Below are 20,368 nucleotides of genomic sequence, written 5' to 3'. Positions count from 1 at the left end.
TTTGTTTCTCCCCCACCATCAGTGCCACTTCTGAGTCTTAGAGTACTGCTGAGGTGCTTCATGCCCCACTGCATGAGTGATATAATTCAGGCAGAACAGAGTGTATGGGAGCCTGTCAGAGTTGAGACATTGCAGGAGTAACTCCAACAGTGTAAGAGCGGAGTGAGTAGTTGCCAGCACCATGAGTACAAGCCAGGGGATCTGCATGGCACACTGTTCTTCTGCTTAGTATCTACATATTGTGAAAATTAAAATACATTGCATGTATCAAGCTATTATATTTTTTACCCCATGGTTTTGGTGACACTAAATATGGCAGCTTTTCTCTGAAGAGGCCTGATTCTCCCCTCACTTAACCCAGTGTAAATTACTGATGTCATTGTAATACTGTTATTAGTGAAAGAAAAATCAGGTCCAAAATTTATATTACCAACAAAAAGCCTTGATAAAATTTGAGCATTATATCATATACTGTGTAAGATGAATGGCGAGTTTGGGAGAATGCTGTAGCTTCTGGGGGACCCTCTGTTGTAATAGTTGCAACATCTCATCACACCAGCTCAACTCCATCATTTTTAGAGTCACTCCTAATGCTGAACAACATGTTTGGCTGCATTGAAATACACAGTTTGGACTAAGTTTTGTCTGTGTCCATTTATGCTTTCTCAACCCAAACTAAAACTTTAAAGGTGTCCCTGCCTTTGAAAAGGTTTGCTCCCAAGAGGAGTTAATTTACAAGATGCCTTACAGCTCATGTGCTGTATGGCATCTGACACTGTATCTGGTAAGTTTGGTAAAGGCAGCTTCCAGAAGCTTCTGTTATCCGTGTCCTGCTCTTAAGCTATGCTCAGCCAAGATAAGTTTGTTCTGATCTTGTAATGGTATGCTCTAACTTGGTGTTTCAGTAACATCCCGCTGAATGGTTACGGAGATGGAATTTCGTAGAAATTCAGAGACTGTTTCCTTTGTAGGTACATAATTTCATTTAGATTTTTACTAAACTCAAATATTATTGGATGAAGTCATCTCTGGATGCAGTCATTATTATTCAGTACAATCACTGGGAAATTGTAGTTCCCAAAAGACCAGACAAAATTCTTCATTTTCACCCATGGATCTGTAATAAATATAAGTAATGACACTTAGATACTTTTAGGGAAAATGTTGACATAAAGATTTCTAGTAAAAAGAAACTAGAAAAAAAGTTTTCATTTAAAAAAATCATAGAATTTTTAACTGAAGGGGAGACCCCTCGAGAACATGGTATCACTTAGTGCCCTCATGTGAAGATATGGTGGGTATATGTTGCTCTTAGCTATTAGGCAATATGGGCTAATTTTTAATTTTATTTAAATACTTTTTTTAAGTGGTTAGGCAAATGTTGCTGGCTTTTCTATTCTACTCAAGAACTTGTGGTAATTCTTACCTCTTTTATATAGGCATCACCAATCAAATTTTAAAAAGTCTTAAATGTGAGAGCTGCCACAAGAATAAAAACGATTTATGACATAAATAATGTAGTGACAGCTTCCAGCAATCTCTCTAAAAATTTGAAGGAGTTATTATTCTATTTGTGGGCTCTTCTCCTCTTGCTTATGCTCCATTGGCTTCAATAATAGTTATAATACAATGAAAAATATGGCCTACAATAGCATGCACAGTCTGTTCTCTGCTCCATAACTGACTCGTATCCATCAGTGGGGAAAGGTCAGAACTAATCCGAGAGATTCATTTCATACTACAGAAAGTGGGGAGAAAACATATAAAGTGCTTGGGATCCTATTTGAACAAGAATTAGGTTTTAAAAATGAAAACTGTTCAGTAAATGGCTATAAAAATAAAACAAAATTCATGTCATCTTGTAGACAATGGCCAGGACTTATGAAAGAAGTAATTGAAAAAGAGCTGAGCACTTGCAGAATTTTCACCAAGAAGTGGCATTCTTTTTCTCTTGTCTTAAATTCGGTTTAGAATTATTATCAATGGTTTTAATGATGACTAACTGATTTTCTGGATTTCTGGTGAAAGGTAAATATAATTGTAAAAGTTAAAATGTCCACACTTGAGTGTTTAAAAGTAGAAACCTGAGGCCCCAATGCAGCAACTGCATACACATGGACAGACCCTGCTTCCACATGATGCTCCAGTAAAGTAAATGAAACCTCTGCAAGGGTACTACGCTAATGCAGTTGCTAGATCAGGGCCTAAGTCCATATTTAGGTTCCAAAGTGGTCTGAATTTCAGAGATGCTGACTTACCTTAGCCCCCATTAACTTCACTGCAAATGCTCAGCACCTCTGAAAATTGTACCATTTACTTGGGTGCCTAATTATGGATTTAGGTGCTTAATGTTAGCCAGTTGATAGAAGATTTGTAAAGGCAAAAATGGCAGATAGGTATGAATTTGCCCTCAAATATGAACATTTTACCTTACCTGTGGTAAGGTGTGTATAGATGAGTCAATTTTCAGCAAACAGAGCAAGTTGATTATGATAATTAGAATTGAAACATACAGTTCATTAAAAAAAAGATTATTTTTTTTGGTTGTGAAAATTTGATCAATGAAATCTACTTACAAGTTATCTTTTACATTTATACAGTCCATAACAGGGAGTGTCAGACTTGGATCGATACAAGCTAATAATCCCACATCATTGTCCAATACCATTGTTGTCGTTATCCATTGCACCATTTTCATCATGTTTACATATCTGAAATGCAGTTTTGAGTGCTTTTCCCAACCCCATTTCCCAAACCCAACCTGCTCTCCAGCTGACAGCCTTATCTTTTTCTTGTGCATCTGCAAACTCTCCTATTGTGAGCTGTTTATGTATACATTTCAGATACAATATGTTGCTTAGGAAGGACAAACTTTGCAACCAGTCCGTGTAATCTACATGGAATTAAAAAATATGTGAATGAAGGGCTGATGAGCAGGACCTGAGAGGAAAATGCTAACCTCTGATTTGGGCAATCCATGGTCAAATCCCTTCTTCACTGCAGACTTCCTGTGTGACCTTGGACTTAGTCTGTCTGGATCTCAGTTCCCACCTGTAAAATGGGGATGATAGTACTTCCCGACCTCACATGGATATTGAGAAGATAAATACAAATGAGATGGCAAGATACTCATGATATTGTAGTGACGGATGCCATATAAGCATCTAAGGTAGTGGTGTGTGCTAGGACTGCTAAGAAGACAGCCCCGTTGACTTACCATATATCATAGGTGAATTCCCTTCCCCACCCCCGAAATTATAGTAGATACGTTAGACATAATCAGAAACATATAATTTCTCAATTTTTTTTCATTTACAGAAATGAAAGTGTTTTTCCCTGGATTAAATTAATGAAAGTTTATGACAACACTCCTTTTCACAAGCGAGTACTTGTAAGCAAATACGGGTAGTTTCACATAGCTCTGTTCAAAGCATAGCTGTTTGGAAGTTTTACCTCACTTGTATTCATAGGTTCTGTCTCCCTGAATGTTCATATTTTCTCTGTATTTGGAAAATGGAGGGAAAAACAACAAATAATGGATGGCTTAGCTATCCAAGTCTATTATACTGTATGACTGAATAATGCAGAAGAAAGAGATTATTTCTGAACTTTTATAAGATAGTTATTTGAGGAACAAAGAGGGAAAAGCAAATGCAGCTGTATTCCTATTTAGCAAGCCTCAAGAATTAAATGCACATTTCCATTTGTACTTATAATTAAATAACATTGTGCTACAGTTCCAGGAAAACCTCGGCTTGTGATTAGCCACACACAGATGAACACGGCTCTTATTCAGTGGCACCCTCCTGTCGATACCTTTGGCCCCCTGCAGGGTTACCGCCTGAAGTTTGGCCGCAAAGACTTGGAAATATTTACCACGCTGGAGTTCTCAGAGAAAGAAGACCACTTCACAGCCACAGACATTCACAAAGGAGCTTTTTATCTCTTCAGGCTTTCAGCTAGAAATAAAGTGGGCTATGGTGAAGAGATAGTAAAAGAGATTTCTACTCCAGAAGAGGTACCCAGTGGATTCCCTCAGAACCTCCACTCAGAAAGCACCACCGCTACATCAGTCCAATTAACTTGGCAGCCGCCAGTCTTAGCTGAGCGAAATGGCATTATCACCAAGTACACCCTGCTGTACAGAGATATCAATGTTGCACACCACCCAATTGAGCTCCCCATTGTTCCCACCGATACCACTATGACACTTTCTGGCTTAAAATCAGATACTACATATGACATAAAAGTACGTGCCCACACGAGCAAAGGGCCTGGTCCGTATAGTCCAAGTGTCCAGTTCAGGACACTGCCCGTGGATCAAGGTAGGATTTGTCTGCTTATGGCGTCCTTTAAAGGAATGTCGGTCTTTGGATATCAGTGTTTTTGAAGCTGTAAATAAACTGACCTGCCCATTCATGTAAATAGGTTCGACCAACAGAAAAGGTAAAGTATGTAAATCTTAATATGTTTTGGATACCTTAGAATTCAGTTATTCCTTTTCAAGCAAGTCTGGCTAACTTCTGCACAGTATTGCAGGTAAGAAAAATATAACATACTGAGATGGTATTAGATGATTGAACTTTCTAAGAAGGAAGTATTAAAATGGTTGTTTTAAGCAGGTAGGAGAATTATATTTCTATTTGTTTTGTCCTTAATGGAAAACTGATAGCTCCAGGTTATTGGCAGTGGTGGAAAAGCGACAGGAGCTAAGGTCCAAGATGTAGTTTAAATACATTATTTTTCCTTTTCCAGCAGTGTTTGCAAAAAATTTTCATGTAAAAGCAGTAATGAAGACTTCAGTATTGCTGTCATGGGAGATTCCAGAGAATTACAATTCTGCCATGCCTTTCAAAGTAAGTTGTGTTCTAATTTGTAAGACATCAAGGATAAAATTGGAAAATAGAGTGTAGCTGGTTAAGCAGTTTACTGAGTAGGTAGGGTTTTTTTTGGTTCTGCTGTATTTAAAACTGTTTGCTAATCAGCAGTATTGACCCAAGCAGTTAAGTCAGTCCTTTGGCAATGTGAACTTTCCCACCTTAGAATTAGTGCAGTGGCAGCATTCCAAACTTCGACTGATATTCGATGTTGCACATGCTGTGAACTCTTTGTTTGTTTATAGTTCAGTGCAACTACATTTTACATTTCCTAAACAGAGGAAGAAAGAATATTAATTTTCTTTCAGAGCTTCTGCTATGTAATGTCTGTAACAGAATGTGATCTTCTTTCCTCCTTTAACCTATTTTCTTTAAAAAAAGAAACTTCTCTGGTATCTAACTCTTGCATTCCAGCTATTTATAATAGTAGACAGATTTTTGGAAGTTGCAGTCATGCCTATAATTTCTTGTGCATCATTTAAGTACATATTGCCCACCACTTGGAAAGTTCAATAAAGAGCAATATGTTATGAACTAAATGCTGCAGAAACTTTTGTGAGTATGAAAACTGATTCAGAAAACAAGGAACCTTTAAGGATCGGTAGATCTACAGTAGACGGAAGACTGCAGAACAGCTTTGATATAAACACTATATTAAACGATCAGCTCATTTGTATCAGCATCATAAGAATTTTAAACATGTTAAAGTACATCTCTAGTATCATATGCACTATAACAGAGGACATTTTATTTTAAATAATTATTTTCCCTGGAAAAAGATAATTAAATTGGTATGCTTTCAGCAATAACAGTTTTGAGCATAAAATACTGACAATTACCATTTTAAATGTATGGCTGGGTTCATTTATGTTTTCAGTGTATCGATAGCAATCATTTTACAACTTTTTTCCCTAATGACTGAAAGGCCTTGAATTTTTGTATCTATTTAGATCCTTTACGATGATGGAAAAATGGTGGTTGAGGTGGATGGTCGAGCCACTCAGAAACTTATCACTAACTTGAAGCCAGAGACATCGTATTCCTTTGTTTTGACGAATAGAGGAAACAGTGCTGGAGGTCTTCAGCATAGGGTTACAGCAAAGACTGCGCCAGATGTACTGCGCACCAAGCCAGTCTTCATTGGGAAGACCAACTTAGATGGGATGATAACTGTGGAACTGCCTGAAGTACCTGCAAATGAAAATATAAAGTGAGTAAAGGTTCCACAGTTGTTGAGATGGCAAATTTCCTATCATCCCAAAATTAACTTTGGTTAGTCCCAAAAAGGTATAAAAGGGAATATTTTCAGTGAAATTTTCATCCATTATTATTATTTATTTGTATTACCACAGTGCCTAGGAACCCTAGTCTTGAACCAGGGCCCCATTCAGATAGGCGATATACAAACACAGAACAAAATCCAATAGTTTTAGGGTCTTCTGGAATTTGATGGGCATAAGATAGACATCCACAGATGGTTAACTAAAACATCATAGATAGAAATTATGGGAATGCAAGTCTGTAATTGTTATGGATCTAAGAATTCAGCACCGTTATGGTCTCAAGTCAGCAGTTTAAACCATCATTTCCTTTTGATACCTTTTCTAGGCTGTGTCATGGTATTTTGTAAAAATGATCATAAGAGATTTCTTTTTCCTTTTGGAAATTTTTGATGAAGATGAAAAAAAATGTTTCAATTGAAAACTGAAAAACCAAAAAGATTTTGGACAGAAAGTTTTCAGTCAAGAATTTCTTGTTTTTTTGACCAAAAGCTGAAATTTTCTGTAGAAAGCAGACACTTTCCGTAGATATTTTCATTTAGTCGAAAATCCAGTTTTCTACTTTAATACCATAGAAAAGAAAATCCAGAAGCTAGTTGATAATTTTCCATCAAAAAACTATTTTTGATGGAAAATTATCAATCAGCCTCAGGATTTTGTTTCCTGTGGTATTAAAGTGCAATTTTACGCTGATTCTGTAAAAATGACATTGTGGATTATGTGTTTATTGTCTCATAGTATTTTCCAGATCAAAGGTGCCCATTTATCAGGTTAGAAGTAAAATGATGTATTTTTTCTTCACTGTCATCCCTGCAAACTATAACTGTCCTTATCATGAATCATTGTGAGTAATAAAGACGTTTCAGGTCAGCTTAAGCCTTCCATCACATTTGTGCCACCAAGTCCTATGAAGCTCCTTGCAATATCAGGCCTCAGTCACTGCAAGGACTAGTGGAGGCTGAAAGACTATTACAAGTACAATATTTTGAATGAACTAATAACATTAACAAGAATGAAGTTAAAGCAGGTAACTTCCAGGTAAGAATATAAGAATGTTCATACAGGATCAGATGAATAGTCCATCTAGCCTAGTATCCTGTCTTCCGACAGTGGCCAGTGCTAGATGCTTCAGAAGGAATGAACAGCAATTATCAGTGATCCATCTCCTGTTGTCCAATCCCAGCTTCTGGCAGTCAGGTGCAAGTATGAAATAGGGAAGTGCTTTGCTGACAATTTTGGAGAAGAGTTTACCAGATTTATCAGAGGCTGCATAAATGTTTGGAGAAATGGACCTGTGCAGACTTAAACAACAGAGATAGCTGGGAGCTGACAGTACAATGATTAGAAAGATAGCCAAGTAGATAGCCAAGAAAGATAGCCAATTAGAAAGATAGCCAAGTAGGGATTTGCATTTGCAATGATTAGAAAGATAGCCAAGTAGGGATTTGCATTTGTCCCCAGGGGGCAAGACCCAATGTCCTTATCTAGTAAGGAGATGCCCTTGGGATGCCCTGTATGTTACTTCTTTGGATCTGAAGCCTACTTCAGTGAGTTCCTGCACTAAGCACCTGCCAAAAATTGCGATAACTACATGACTCTCACATAGGTTCAAACTGTGACCTCCAAGAAGGGGAGAATTCCAGCCCTCTGCTTGCCCAAAACCCAACTCCTAGATTTTGCTACAAGGAAAGTAAAAAACCCCAACAATCTTTGTCAGTCTGTGGTATGGGGAAAAATCCTTCCTAGTCACAAGCCAGTTACTAGCTTAGCCCTCAGCAACCTAGATAAAGGAAGAAGGATGACCTGATAGCTGGAAACAGGCAAACAAGAAATAGTCCTCAGGGCTTCTATCATGGCTCCAAATCTTGTACCAAATCCCACAAGACTTTATGGCTCCAAATCTCATACCAAATCCCCCAAAATCTCCAACTAACCCTGGATGTACTGTGGAACCAAGTCCATCGTGTCCTTTTTGGCACACTTCCATTGCAGAAGCCACCAAAACTCACCTCTTGCTAGGCTTGGGGCCCTCCATGAGATGGAAAAGGAAATTCATTGGGAAATAAAGCTACATACAGTACAATGGTTGAAAGCTTAAAAGCAACCCCCATCTGCTAAACATAACTTGAGGTTAAAGAGATAATAATAGCTGTAGTCTCTGGGAGGGAAGAACCATCTTGTAATGTACAGTAATCATCACTGAACTTTTTACAGTTGCCATTTGGATGTGATTAACATTGCACTATCATGATAGTATCTGTCCTAATACGAATTACTAAATATAAAGAATGTTAATTAGGCAAAAGGCAAAACTGATAAGAGTTTAATGGCATCACTGTTTTAAGTGCATATTAGTTTAACACTAATGGGATATGGGGGCAAGTTATTCATAATCATAATTCATTAAAGATGTTGGGGGACATAACTTTTGTTCTTCAGTGTCTAATAATGGGAATGAGAAGATACTGTAATATAGCGGTGCAAAAATAGTCACATCCAGAGGTAAATGGATGTCTTTTTGCCAGTTCTGCTACAGGTGAGAAATTTCTGGCATTTTGCCAAAATGTTGTACTTAGTAAAAATAGTTTTTCTGACTGAAAGCTGCAGTGTCTCCCTGTGAATAGCTGCCACCTACCAAGTAAAGGCAGAAAATTATGCAACGCCTGAATCTTTGCAGGCAAGAACCCAAAGAAAGACAAGTAAGCAGTCCCTTAAAGCGTTTTGCATCTTCTGCTGACCCACTTTGTCTGTTCTGTATGTTACTGGAACCCTGGTTATGCAGTAAATTTTTTACAACAAGACAACAGATGTGGCATTGCTGTACCCAATAACTGTCAGTGCTGCATAGATATTCCTAATAGACCTAGTCAGCTTCATTCTGCAGCCAGCCTTGTGTGTATTTCTGTGCTCCACCTTAGAATTGCTTGTGTATGCTAAAAGTGTGCATGCAACGGTCTGCTTGGCTAATCAAGGTTGTGGGTGGCAGTCTGACAATTGGAAAACATGACAGAGAGTGTTAGGCAAGATAGACTCACCTTACACTGTAAGTTTTTATAGAAATTCATGAATTTGAAGGGAAATGAGTGGTTATGGTACATAAGAGAAGGTTTAATAGGGGGCATTCCACTAGTCAGTGCTAATGATAAATGTAATTCATGATAGCCCAATTAACTTGTCCACCTCCTCAGCTGGAACACATTAGTGTGCAAAGTTTTACTCTCAACTGATTTTCTCTTAATTTTGAAGAAACCACTTTTTTAACTACTGTAATTACCGAACACATGAAACAGCCAAATCAGCACTCATTAGGGACACTGGTCCATGTTACAAGGGCAGAAGTTAGGATGAAGTTAGGAGTCGTCTTAAAGTTGTGGCTGGGCAGGTTAAAGGAATCCACAGCTACTGTTGAAGCAAATAGTTGGACTAAACACAAATTCTGAATTTAAAAATAAAAAGAGAAATGAAATTTGATGTGTAACTTAAAACTATACAATTAGATCTCTTCAAAATAATAAAGTAATTAAGAAGAGGTTTATAGCCATGTAATGGTTTACAATAGAAAAAAAAAAAATAAACACAGTAATCTGACTTGACTACCTGCATGTATTGATTTAGGAAATTGATTTTATTCCATTAGGTGAATAGCCTATAATAAGGGGGAAAGCCTATGGTAAGGTGTAGCCTATGATAAGGGGGAAATCAGAGCCAAGAAACTACACTTCTCCAACCTTTTAAAAAATGTTGATGGGATAGAGAGGGATGATGGACATAAGATATTCCTAAGAAATGGGGGATGCTATTAGGCTGTATGGAAGGGCATATGAGGAGTGCTATTCTTTCCCTCTGTACTTTATTTCAAACAGTGTGCTTAACTTCTCTCTCACTGCATTGAGAGTAGAGCTGGCCTTTGAGGCCTGCAAAGCCAGAAGCAAATCTCAGCCTTTATTTTTATTCAAGTAAGATTTTAGCCCTTTTCCGTCCAAAGACAGCACTGAAAATATGAATCTGTTGCTAGGGCTGAATAAAGATTTTCAGGGCCCTTCTCTACAGCTGCACAAAGCTGGACTTTGGGAACTGTGAAATCTGGTTAGAATTTTAAGGAGATTCCAGAACAATTTATGGTTACCCAGGCTATTGCTGGTGGGATTGGGCTGTTTCTAGCTGCATCCCAGTGGATAAAGCACAATACTGTGAACCAGGAAATCCTATATTCCAGTCCCAGCTCTTTTCTTTACTCCTCCTATGGCCTCGTTTAAATCACTTAGGCCAAAATTTTAAAATGTAAGCACCCAAAACTAGGCACCTGAATAAAAGTGGCTTGGTTTTCAAAGGAACTGAGCACTCATAGCTCCCAGTCAATACGAGCGGAGGGCACTCTCCAGGCACTTATTTAGTGTGACAATTTTGGCCTTAACTTTCCTGCCTCTGTTTCCCCAATTATAATTTTGTGCTAATAATACTTTTCTACATCAAAGGGGTTGTAATGATTAGTCAGTTAGCATTTGGAAAGTTGTGTCACTACTAGAATACATCCAAATGCATACAAAACTCTGCAACAGATAGGGGGCCTAGTATCTCGAAGACCCCAGAATCATCCCTTATATTTTGTTTTCAAAGTTAATTCCTTTGCTTCCAAGTACGCGTAAGCAGCAGAAGTCTGGTGGTGACCCAAAGAACAATCACATTTATTGTATAGAATGAATGAGTTAAATTTGGCAGTTCCCCAAAAAGTTATCTCACTAAGCCTCTGTCAAAAATCTTCTGGCTGGCTCTGTGGTGATGGTGGCCAGGAGTTGATCATCTTCAGTAGGGCAAAAAATGGTTTCACAGACCTATTCAATACACAAAGGCTGATCCTGACTAAAGGTGTCTGAAATGTTTGACTTGCCCTCTCTTTTAGTTTAATGTAAAAATTACTTTTTTCAGCCTCAATTTCTTGCTCCCCATTTGAGTAAATTATTATTTCTGAGAGATTAGTCAATTCTACTAAAGCTGTACAGGAGTCAAGGATTTATTACTACTAGTTTTTCAGTATTTATGTAACTCCTGTTTTGGGTGAAGCAGGCACAACTAGCAGAATAGAAAACTGTGGATCATCCATCCTTTTTTACAGGATCAAATAAAATGATACATTTTTAAAAAAAAGACCATTTGAGTCATGAAAGGACAATCCCTTCTTAAGTGTTTATTTCTGAAAATCTTATTTGCAGCATTTTTAATAACTTCCACGGTCTTATGTAGCCTCCTCAGTCTTACCTTAATATGATCTCTTTTATAGCTCTTTCTATAATGTAGTATAATAATATAATAATAGTATAATGCCAGCTTTAATCTTGTTATATTCCATGTATGCTGATTCTGTTGATTCACTTTTAAAAATACCAAGAAATCACGTGAAATCAATAAATAAAAAAGCTTGGAAATACATATCCAGCATTAGGGCCCAGTACCACCTTCTTCCAGTAGTTCAATTGAAATCAGTTTAATCAATGGGAAGTACACTACTGCTCCCTGGGTGCAATTATGGTCCTATTGAAGTCAATGGAAGTTTGCTGATGAGTTCAATAGAACCAGCATTTCGCTCAATGTAAGTAAAGCTGGCAGAATCTGAGCCTAAACCATTTGTTAGAAAAAAGGGTTGTTTCACCATTTTATTAATCTGCATAAGAGATATTTATTCAGCCACTTCCCATCATTCTAGACACATACTACATGTTTTGTTTTACAAATCTATGATATAATAATTGTGGGCTGGGATTGGTGAATAGCATTCACAGTTCTGTGATACTTAGAGAGCCTAGTACTTACGCTACCTGTTGGTATCAATAATAGTTATGCGAGCTCAGCACCTTTGAAAATCTGGCCCTTTATATTTTTTAAAAAGGGAATTTTAACACATTAAAGCATTTTGTATGGTAATAAAAAAGTACAGTCCTCTTGCAACATAGAACTCCTTTATCTCTAGGAGTGTTTTACTAAGAAGAGGCCATTACAAATGGGCCAATGTCTTGTTCTGCCGTAAGGGAGATCCAGATTTAAAAAGAGGCATTGAGATAGTTACCTCATAGGCTGATTTAGACTGAGCTTTTTGTATTGGAATATGGAGAAGGATGGTTATAGATTCTCTGAAGTAGACCGACTCTTACTGATTGCTTCGGAGGAGGTTGTTCAACTGAGATCCTAGCCATGAATAAAATGAACATAGAGGCACTGTGGCAGAAAGAAAATTGGACAATAAGCCATAAAAAAATGTCAGGCCAGGATAGGTGAAGACTGTCCATGGTCTTTAAGCCTTATTTTCTATTACTGGACACTAATGGAGGACACAATGATACCTTGAGTATGAGATCTGTCATTATCGGGGCAAAGGAAGGCAGCTACTCTCCCCTATCTTATCTGCTATTGAAACAAAGAATAAGTGGTTTTTCAACAAGTATATTTATCAAGGAGATATATAATATCATTCTGTAGGCTCAGTTGTTGTCACTCTGATCTCTGAGTTTTACACATTAATATGAAATGATAGACCTGCTTGATATATACCCTGGATTGATGGAAGGAAATAAGGAGACAATGTGGGAACAAAAAATTAAAAAACGTTGCCTTATCTCAATTATATTGAAAAGTGTCATTTTCTGAAAAGTCTTTATGGGAGAGGAGAAGAGGATGTTTTCAGAGGAATGTTTGACTAATAAATGGGGAGTGTATATGACTTTAAGGTCCTGAAGAAAGCCAAATGGTGGGGTTACCTACTCCACTGCAATGAACGGTATGCTAGGCAGATACAGAACTTGATAATTTATAGTAAGAAGTCAAAAGTGTGTGTTTTCTCCATATATAAAATGAGAATTAAGAAAGTGTGTGTCTGTGTATGTATATATAAAATTAAATCTTAATCCTTAGTTATATATGTGTGTGTGTATATATAAAATGTGTTCTTAATTCTCCCTTTACGAAACATAAATCTCTTATCAATACATAATGTCTTAATTCTCAGGGGTGTGTGTGTGTGTGTGTGTAAAATGCTATAACAGGGTCAACAAACACATTATGTTAACATCTCATTCCTATTACACATGAAAATTGGGAGAGAGGCATGATGGTAAATGGACTCTTTAAAAATCCAGTAATAAGTTTCAATGTATTGGTTTCCATGCACTTAGAATGCTGGCAGGGCATAACTGTCCCGTACCTGTTACATTTAAAATGAGATGATAAACTGCAGTCAACAATGCAGGCATTATACAATACTATCATTGTAGTTTCATATAAATATTTATGTGTTTAGACGAAAAAGCAGGTAATTAGTGCAATTTGTTTGTCAAATTCTGTACTCTAGAATTTATCATCTGTTTATTTAAATGCGAATCTGCAGCGTGCAAGATCCTTTTGGCTGTTATATTAGGGAGATTTTAGCAACATTCCACATACAAAGTATGCCTTTAATTCATCTCACTTCTCTTTCTCCAGAGAAGTTGGATTTAAGCTGACATCCAACCGTTTTAACTAATCCACTCCCTTGATTTAGACCTTATTGTTATCTATTACTTCCTTTACAGAGGTTATTATATAGTAATTGTGCCTTTGAAGAAGTCTCACGGAAAATTTATCAAACCCTGGGAAAGTCCAGATGAAATGGAATTAGATGAGGTACAGTATTTCTGTTTTGGCCGTTTCTGTTTGTACTTTATTAAATAAAGAAAATATTTTAATGATTGCATCCCATTAATGCACTGATTTCAGCAGGTTTGGTTGTCTGGATATTTTGTCTTTGGATTGAGTTACCCTCTGGGAGCAGAAAAAAAGATCTAATTACTTAAATTAGAAATCATTAAAGGCATTAAGTTTCAATAAAGCACACAAGCTGTCTTATCTTTGTTAGCTTTAATATTTTATTCTTTGCCTATTGTAAAGCGTAATGCAAAAGTGCATAAGGTGAAATTAGTTGTCAGCAAAACCTTAATCACCATTGATATGAACTCCAGTAAAGGTCTGGTTCATTAGTGGGTTGTTTGCTAAGGATGTAACAAATGCTAAATTTTAATTTTCACTGCAGTTTAACATTTGACTTACCTTGTGGTCTTTTTACCTGTTTCTTGCATACTGTAATACTGCTGATTAGGAAATGTTTGCAGTATTCTCCATTTTCTTGGTACTGTGTATTCAGAAATAAAAAACGGCATAGGAGAAAACACCCATGTGTCACCAATTAGCAATAGAAGGGCCATACTCTAAAAAACAGAATATTGTAGCTTAATTTCCGAAAAAAACAACTAAATATTTAATCTCTTTTGATATAGTATTACTTTTAGCCAGCGTAGTATAGATTCCTTCCATGCCTGCATGTAGTTGGGGCAAGTTTTATTGAACTTAATCTAATCTGTCCTCATTTTTCCTATCTGTAAATTGGGGGTAGTGATACCACCTTTGTAAAGTGCTTTGAGATCTCTAGGTTAAAAGTGCCATATGATAGGTATCATTATGATTATTATTTTTATATCTGCCTAGGTTCTGAGGCCATACTCATTGCTGTTGTAACTGGTGCAGATAATATCCCCACATCTTCATGACAGAGAATCACCAATTTGCTCCCTATGGGCCTAATCAAAGCCCACTGAAGTCATCTGGAGTCTTTCCATTAAATTCAACAGGCTTTGGATCAAGCCCTATACTTTCCCTTTCCTTTAATCAGGGTAAAGAGCATTCTCTAATGGAAATGCTGTTGCTTCTCCATAAAAATCAGGAAGTGCTCATTCAGCAAGTGGTCACCACACTTTTTCCCTACCCCCCTGCGCAAATATGTTTCCTCTGACCTGAGCTCCAAGGGGCAAGGAAAACGAGGTTATGCCTCATTCTGGGAATCAATTTAGGAAAGTGCTTTCAATAATCTTGTCCAATAATTGGAACAATTTTTAATTGCTTCAGTGACCAGAAAAGAAAATTATCTGCAATAGCAGGAAAATACTAATCCTTCATCAGAAGAATGCAAAAGGCTTAGTTGTTCTTTCTAAGGTATTCAAAGGAAGACATGATTTTTCTTGCTGCTGACTAAACAGTAAAGTCTGAAATATTCTTCATTATTTTAATCAGTTCTTAACCAGTTTACAGCATTGTCTTCTTTCTGTTTTGGTCAGAATTAGATTCAAAGCCTAGAGACCGCTTGTTTGACCAATTAATGTCTTCTCTTTAAAAGAGCTGGTCGTAAAGGTTGTCTGCACTTTGACGCAGTCCTAGATGACATCAAATGCAGTTAAACAATAAAATTGCCCTGGAAAGTCCCATTCACTAGAATAGAAAATTGATTTACTTTTACCGCCCAATTTTAACCTCCAAAATCCCCAGTCAAATTCAGCAACAATAACAGATAAGTGTAGGTGCTAGATGACATTGAACTTTCTTGCAATAAAATTCTATGGGTCTGTGCTGCTGATTCCCATAACAAAGGGTCATTTTAATCATTCTGCATGTTGTGGTGCATTAATCTCTATAATAGTTTGATAAAGAACATTTATTAATTCAGAAATATTTGGGTCAGGATGGGCTGTTTCCTACTTTTTACTGATATAATTGAGACCACATTGTAGAATTAATGGTGGAAGAAATAAGATATGCATTGACTGGAAAATGAAAATTATTTCTGATAAAGAACTAAAGCCCTTGATATATCTTTTGCAATTGCCTCCAATACATGTAGTAACTCTTGAGAAGGGGAAATAACATCAAAAGCAGGTAGTGGCTGCACTTCATGCTTACTCATCCAATTTCTGATGCTTAAAGGATTTTTTCCTACCTGGGGAAATAAGAACTTTATATTGTTATTATGTAGCCTTTCCCTGACCAACATGAGAAAGCAGTGACACAATAAATAAAGTGTAACATGCACCTATGAGAAGAAAACCCACGAAACTGCTAACAAATGATTAGTCCTTTATGGAAGTGAGCTACAGGAATTTGTGGGTATCATTTATACTGCATCTTCAGACATCTAGGTTTGGGACATATTGCATGGGGAAATAGGTTGGCCAAACAAACCTCAGTAACAGGTGGCTTTGGAACAGTAAATCCATAATCAACAGTCAGGAAGACTGTGTCCACACTTATCTTAGTGTTCTGAACCTACAAGGTGCCATGCACCCATCAAATGTGATTGAAGCCAATTGAGGATGAAAAGCACCTCTCTCATTCAGCATCTTGCGAGACAAGACCACTAATTAGACAGATATTATGAGTCTGAAAGGTACCAGGGAGAAAAGAAACAGGGGTTGAAATGCAGGGTCCATTAAAAGTCTTGGGTGTATTGCCATTTACTTCAGCTGGACCAGAATTTCACCCAGAGTTCTTGCACTTGATTCAAGCAGAGTAAATTGATATTTTGCATGCTCAGAAACCAGGACTACATTGCTAGTTTATGGCCATGGCATTAATATGCCCATTAGATTTTGTAAAATGCATATAGTCATAAAGACATTTAGTTATTATGAGACTTGGTGACATAGAGTACATATGTCATGTTTGTAAAAGCAATATGAATAAAGGGGCAGATGTTATAATTCAGATTTACATATTGTTTAGGAAAATTTTGTTGTTGCAAGCAATAACGAAACAAACAAACAAGTATGTTAAGTCTTAAATTAATTCAAAGCTTTTCAAACTAGTCCTGGTATAAAATGTCACTGGGGATATGTGTGATGTTAATGACATATGGCAACAACATCTCTTATATCTGAAATATGAATGAAAGCAGGGGTTTACCTAAGGTCAGTAATGTGAAATAGGTTTTGTAGACCAGATTTCCATTCTCACACAGAGTTAAGTTTAGCTGGTCTTGACTGACATCCACCTTCAGAAAGTCACTTGCTCAATGTGCAATTGTTTATAAAATGTCTAAAACCCAAATTATAATTATAGTACAAATGGGAAAGATGGAGAACAGAAAATTGGCTGTAGTTTTCAAAGGAGGCATCTTCTCAAAGGAGAAGGAGTAAAGTGAACTAATCCCATTGAATTGCAATGGAGATTGGTCTCTTATGTCCCTTACGCTGCTTTGAAAATCTCACTCTTCATCTTAAAAGGTGGCTGGAACAATATACCTCACTTTGTGTGAATATGCTGATTGTTGTGGACTATCAGGTAATAAAAACACCCCACCTTCCAAAATTCCTGGGGGAGCTGGACCTGAGGTTAGGAAGCAGGCAAATGGAATGGACTGGGAGGAGGTAGATGTCTGCAAATTGAAGCCAGCTGCCTTCAGCTTCCCCTGCCTGCTTGGTATATAACCAAGCTTTCTTCTAAGCAGTCCTTTAGATCCACTGCTGAGAGGGATTTTATCCTGGTTTCTCCTTCCCCAGCCCCCTCTCACCCATTCTGAGAAGGAGAGTGGGCACCATATTCCCCACTCTGAGAGGAGCGTAGGAAGGGAGAGAGAAATATCAGAGTGTTCCCAGCAGCTAATGAAAGCATCTCTGGGAGTAGAGCTGTGGAAAGGCAGGCCCTGGGGGAGTGATAGAAAGCTCAGCAGCCTGGCATCACTGCATGTATATATTTTAGGAAATGAATGCTTTTTCAGAATCCCACTAGCATGTGTCTTGGGTGGCATATGGCTTCAGGAAAGAATACCGCCCTCAGCAGATCTGCTCCAAGCTGCTGCTGTTTGAAGCAGCAGCAACCAAGGCTAATGTTCATTGTTCAGGCAGCCTCAGCTCCCGTCTCCTGTGGCTACCGACTCTGCCTTGTACTAGCACATGTGAAGCAATCAGACGGCAGGCCTCTTTCTTCAAAACAGGAAGTGTCCCTCAAAAATCCCTAAATCAAAGTGTCATTAATAGGCCAAGATTGGTGTATTACTCACTGCAGCCCTCACTTTTACACAAATGAAGGTCACCTGAAAATTATTCTAGATGTACATTAAATGAGAGATAATATGAAAAAATTGCCACTGTTGTTTCTAAGATTACTGTACAACAGTGTCATTTTACTGTGGGCCTACACTAAACCTCAGGATCCAAACAGCTTCAAATCTTTGGGAAGTTCATTTTCAGATAGAGGGACCCAATTCTTTACTCCATTACACTAGTTTTATGCTAGTGTAACTCCAGTGAAATTAATAAAATTACACCAACAAAAAGCTTGTGCAGCACAATGGGGAATCATGCCCTGTATCTGAACTCCATTCTGGTTACTAAACTGATTTCTGTAATGGAGTAGAGCTAAGCCCAGCATCCAAACAGCCCCAACCTTTAAGTAAGTTTGTATCCAAATTTTACAGCTTGGTCCCATTTCTATTTTTAACCCAAGTTTGAAATTCAAAATATGAATGAACTGGCATGTTCAGATAAACAGTGTCAACAAACTTCTGTTTTAGTAGCAAGTTAAGTTTGTCAGATACCAGAAAGGGAAGTGGTTATTTGTTTTATGTGATTTTGGATTGTTTACTGTATAATTAGGAAATACTTGGTCAAGTTTGGGGATGGCAAAGAGAAATGCCAACTAAGTTGTAGTGTAATATTGAAGAAGTGGGTGCAGCAAGAGTTTCTCTGACTAAGCATATTCTTTAAAAATGAAAATATGTAGTAAAAATTGCATTTTAATCTCTTTGCTCCTGGTCTGTAACCTGGAGACTTGCCTCCCGCTCTTAACAAAATAGTGAAAACTTACCCATTTTGTTAGCTTTGTTTGAGTGCAGAAAAGCTCAAAACAACTATGTGACCTTAGAAGAATATAAGGTTGGAGACTGAATCTATTGCTTTCGCTTTAAAATAGGACATTGAATAAGTTTCATAGGTGAAAAATGAGGGAACAGTTTTAGCAGTCATCACTTGTCAAGCAGGAAAACTCCAGGCTATTTCTAAACAAGTCAGTTTAACATTTTGCCTAATGCCGATATATCTAATGTGATAAAATATATTGAATAAGCATTTGTCCATTTAAATAAGTCATTAATCAGTGGTTTTACCAGCTAGGCTTTAATCTCATTTATTATAAAAATTAATATAAAAGCATGAGTGAGTATTTAATCTTACTGCCAAATGCCCTGATGTATATTTGGGCTTGTTCATCAAAGCAAATTTTTAATGGGGTAAAGGAAGTTTACATTTTTAAAGGCAGGCTATACAGTTTAAGCTCCACTGAGTATGTTAAGTTCTTCTTCAAGAGCTTTCTTATATCCATTCTATGTCAGGTGACCACCACATGCACTGGTGCCAGAGATTTTTCCCTCAGTGGTATCCATAGAGCTTGCGCTAGAGCCCTCTGGGGTCGTGCGCATATGCACCGAAATAAAGGGCGCTGCCGCCCCTGCCCCAGTTCCTTCTTACCACCCATGATGATGCTGGAACGTCCTCTTGCTTCAACAAGCTCTTTTAAGCCACTGTTTTTTTCTTGTAGTATGTGATGGGGTGCCTGCCCCTCACTGGCCAGAAAAGGGGTAAGAGGGCCCTTGGAGAGGCTGCATGAGAAGTAGCCAACAGGAAGGGGCTGCATGACAGCCAATCAGAGTCTAGGAGGCTAGTATATAAGGGAGTTGCAGAACAGAGCAAGGACAGTACCTCCCAGGAGCTTGAAGAGGAAGGACTGTCAGCACCCTGGAAGCAGCAGTGGCTGGCTGCTGGGACTCAGCAGAGCCGAATGCCCGGAAGCAAGGGTGGAGAAAATACTGAGGCTGCAGGGAAGTGGCCCAGGGAAATCTATGGAGGAGTTGTGCAGGAGATGCAGCAGAAGGCTGCCATGGAAGGCTACCACACACATAGGGTCCCTGGGCTGGGACCCAGAGTAGTGGACGGGACTGGGTCCTCGCCACTCTGCCGATCACCATTGGACTGGTGGCAGTACTGCAATGACCACAGCAAGAGTTGACTAGAACAGACTGCAGAATCCCCTGGAAGAAGGGGAGCATGGATTGAACTGAGGGCAAGATACCACAGAGAGGGGCATCTGTCTGGCTGAGAGCTGATTCCCCAGATAGCCAGCAGGAGGCACACATGGCGATGAGGTAGACCGTGCAACATAGTAATAGTGTACATAGTTAAAATTAATTAGTTAGTTTTAGCTCTTAGTTTACATATTATATCGTAGATACAATCCCGCTGGGGCCATAGCCCCAGGGATGGGGCATGCCCCAGTTTCTGAGCTTCAAACCTTGAGTGTCATGCAAGAAGCCTATGCCAGTGAATGACCCTCACCAGAGCTGCCTGAAGTGCCTGGGACAGTCTCATG

At 38.1% G+C, this 20,368-nt stretch overlaps 1 protein-coding gene across 3 annotated transcripts in view; it reads left to right on the top strand.

Moving 5' to 3' along the window:
- Positions 1 to 20,368, top strand: part of PTPRD (protein tyrosine phosphatase receptor type D) — a 1,886,025-nt gene that overhangs the window by 1,741,666 nt on the left and 123,991 nt on the right. For all 3 annotated transcript variants that reach the window (XM_067553085.1, XM_067553086.1, XM_067553087.1), the window contains 4 exons: positions 3,738 to 4,325; positions 4,756 to 4,856; positions 5,828 to 6,087; positions 13,717 to 13,807. In XM_067553085.1, the coding sequence (XP_067409186.1) occupies positions 3,738 to 4,325; positions 4,756 to 4,856; positions 5,828 to 6,087; positions 13,717 to 13,807 (1,040 nt within the window). The remainder of the gene's footprint in view (positions 1 to 3,737; positions 4,326 to 4,755; positions 4,857 to 5,827; positions 6,088 to 13,716; positions 13,808 to 20,368) is intronic.

The sequence above is a fragment of the Emydura macquarii genome, unplaced genomic scaffold, assembly GCF_026122565.2.
Source record: "Emydura macquarii macquarii isolate MOO-44397 ecotype Brisbane River unplaced genomic scaffold, CSIRO-AGI_Emac_v2 contig_1451, whole genome shotgun sequence".
In the NCBI taxonomy this organism is placed as follows: Eukaryota; Metazoa; Chordata; order Testudines; family Chelidae; genus Emydura; species Emydura macquarii.
The sequence above is the reverse complement of the archived record's forward strand: the minus strand, read 5'-3'. Positions and strand labels throughout refer to the sequence as shown.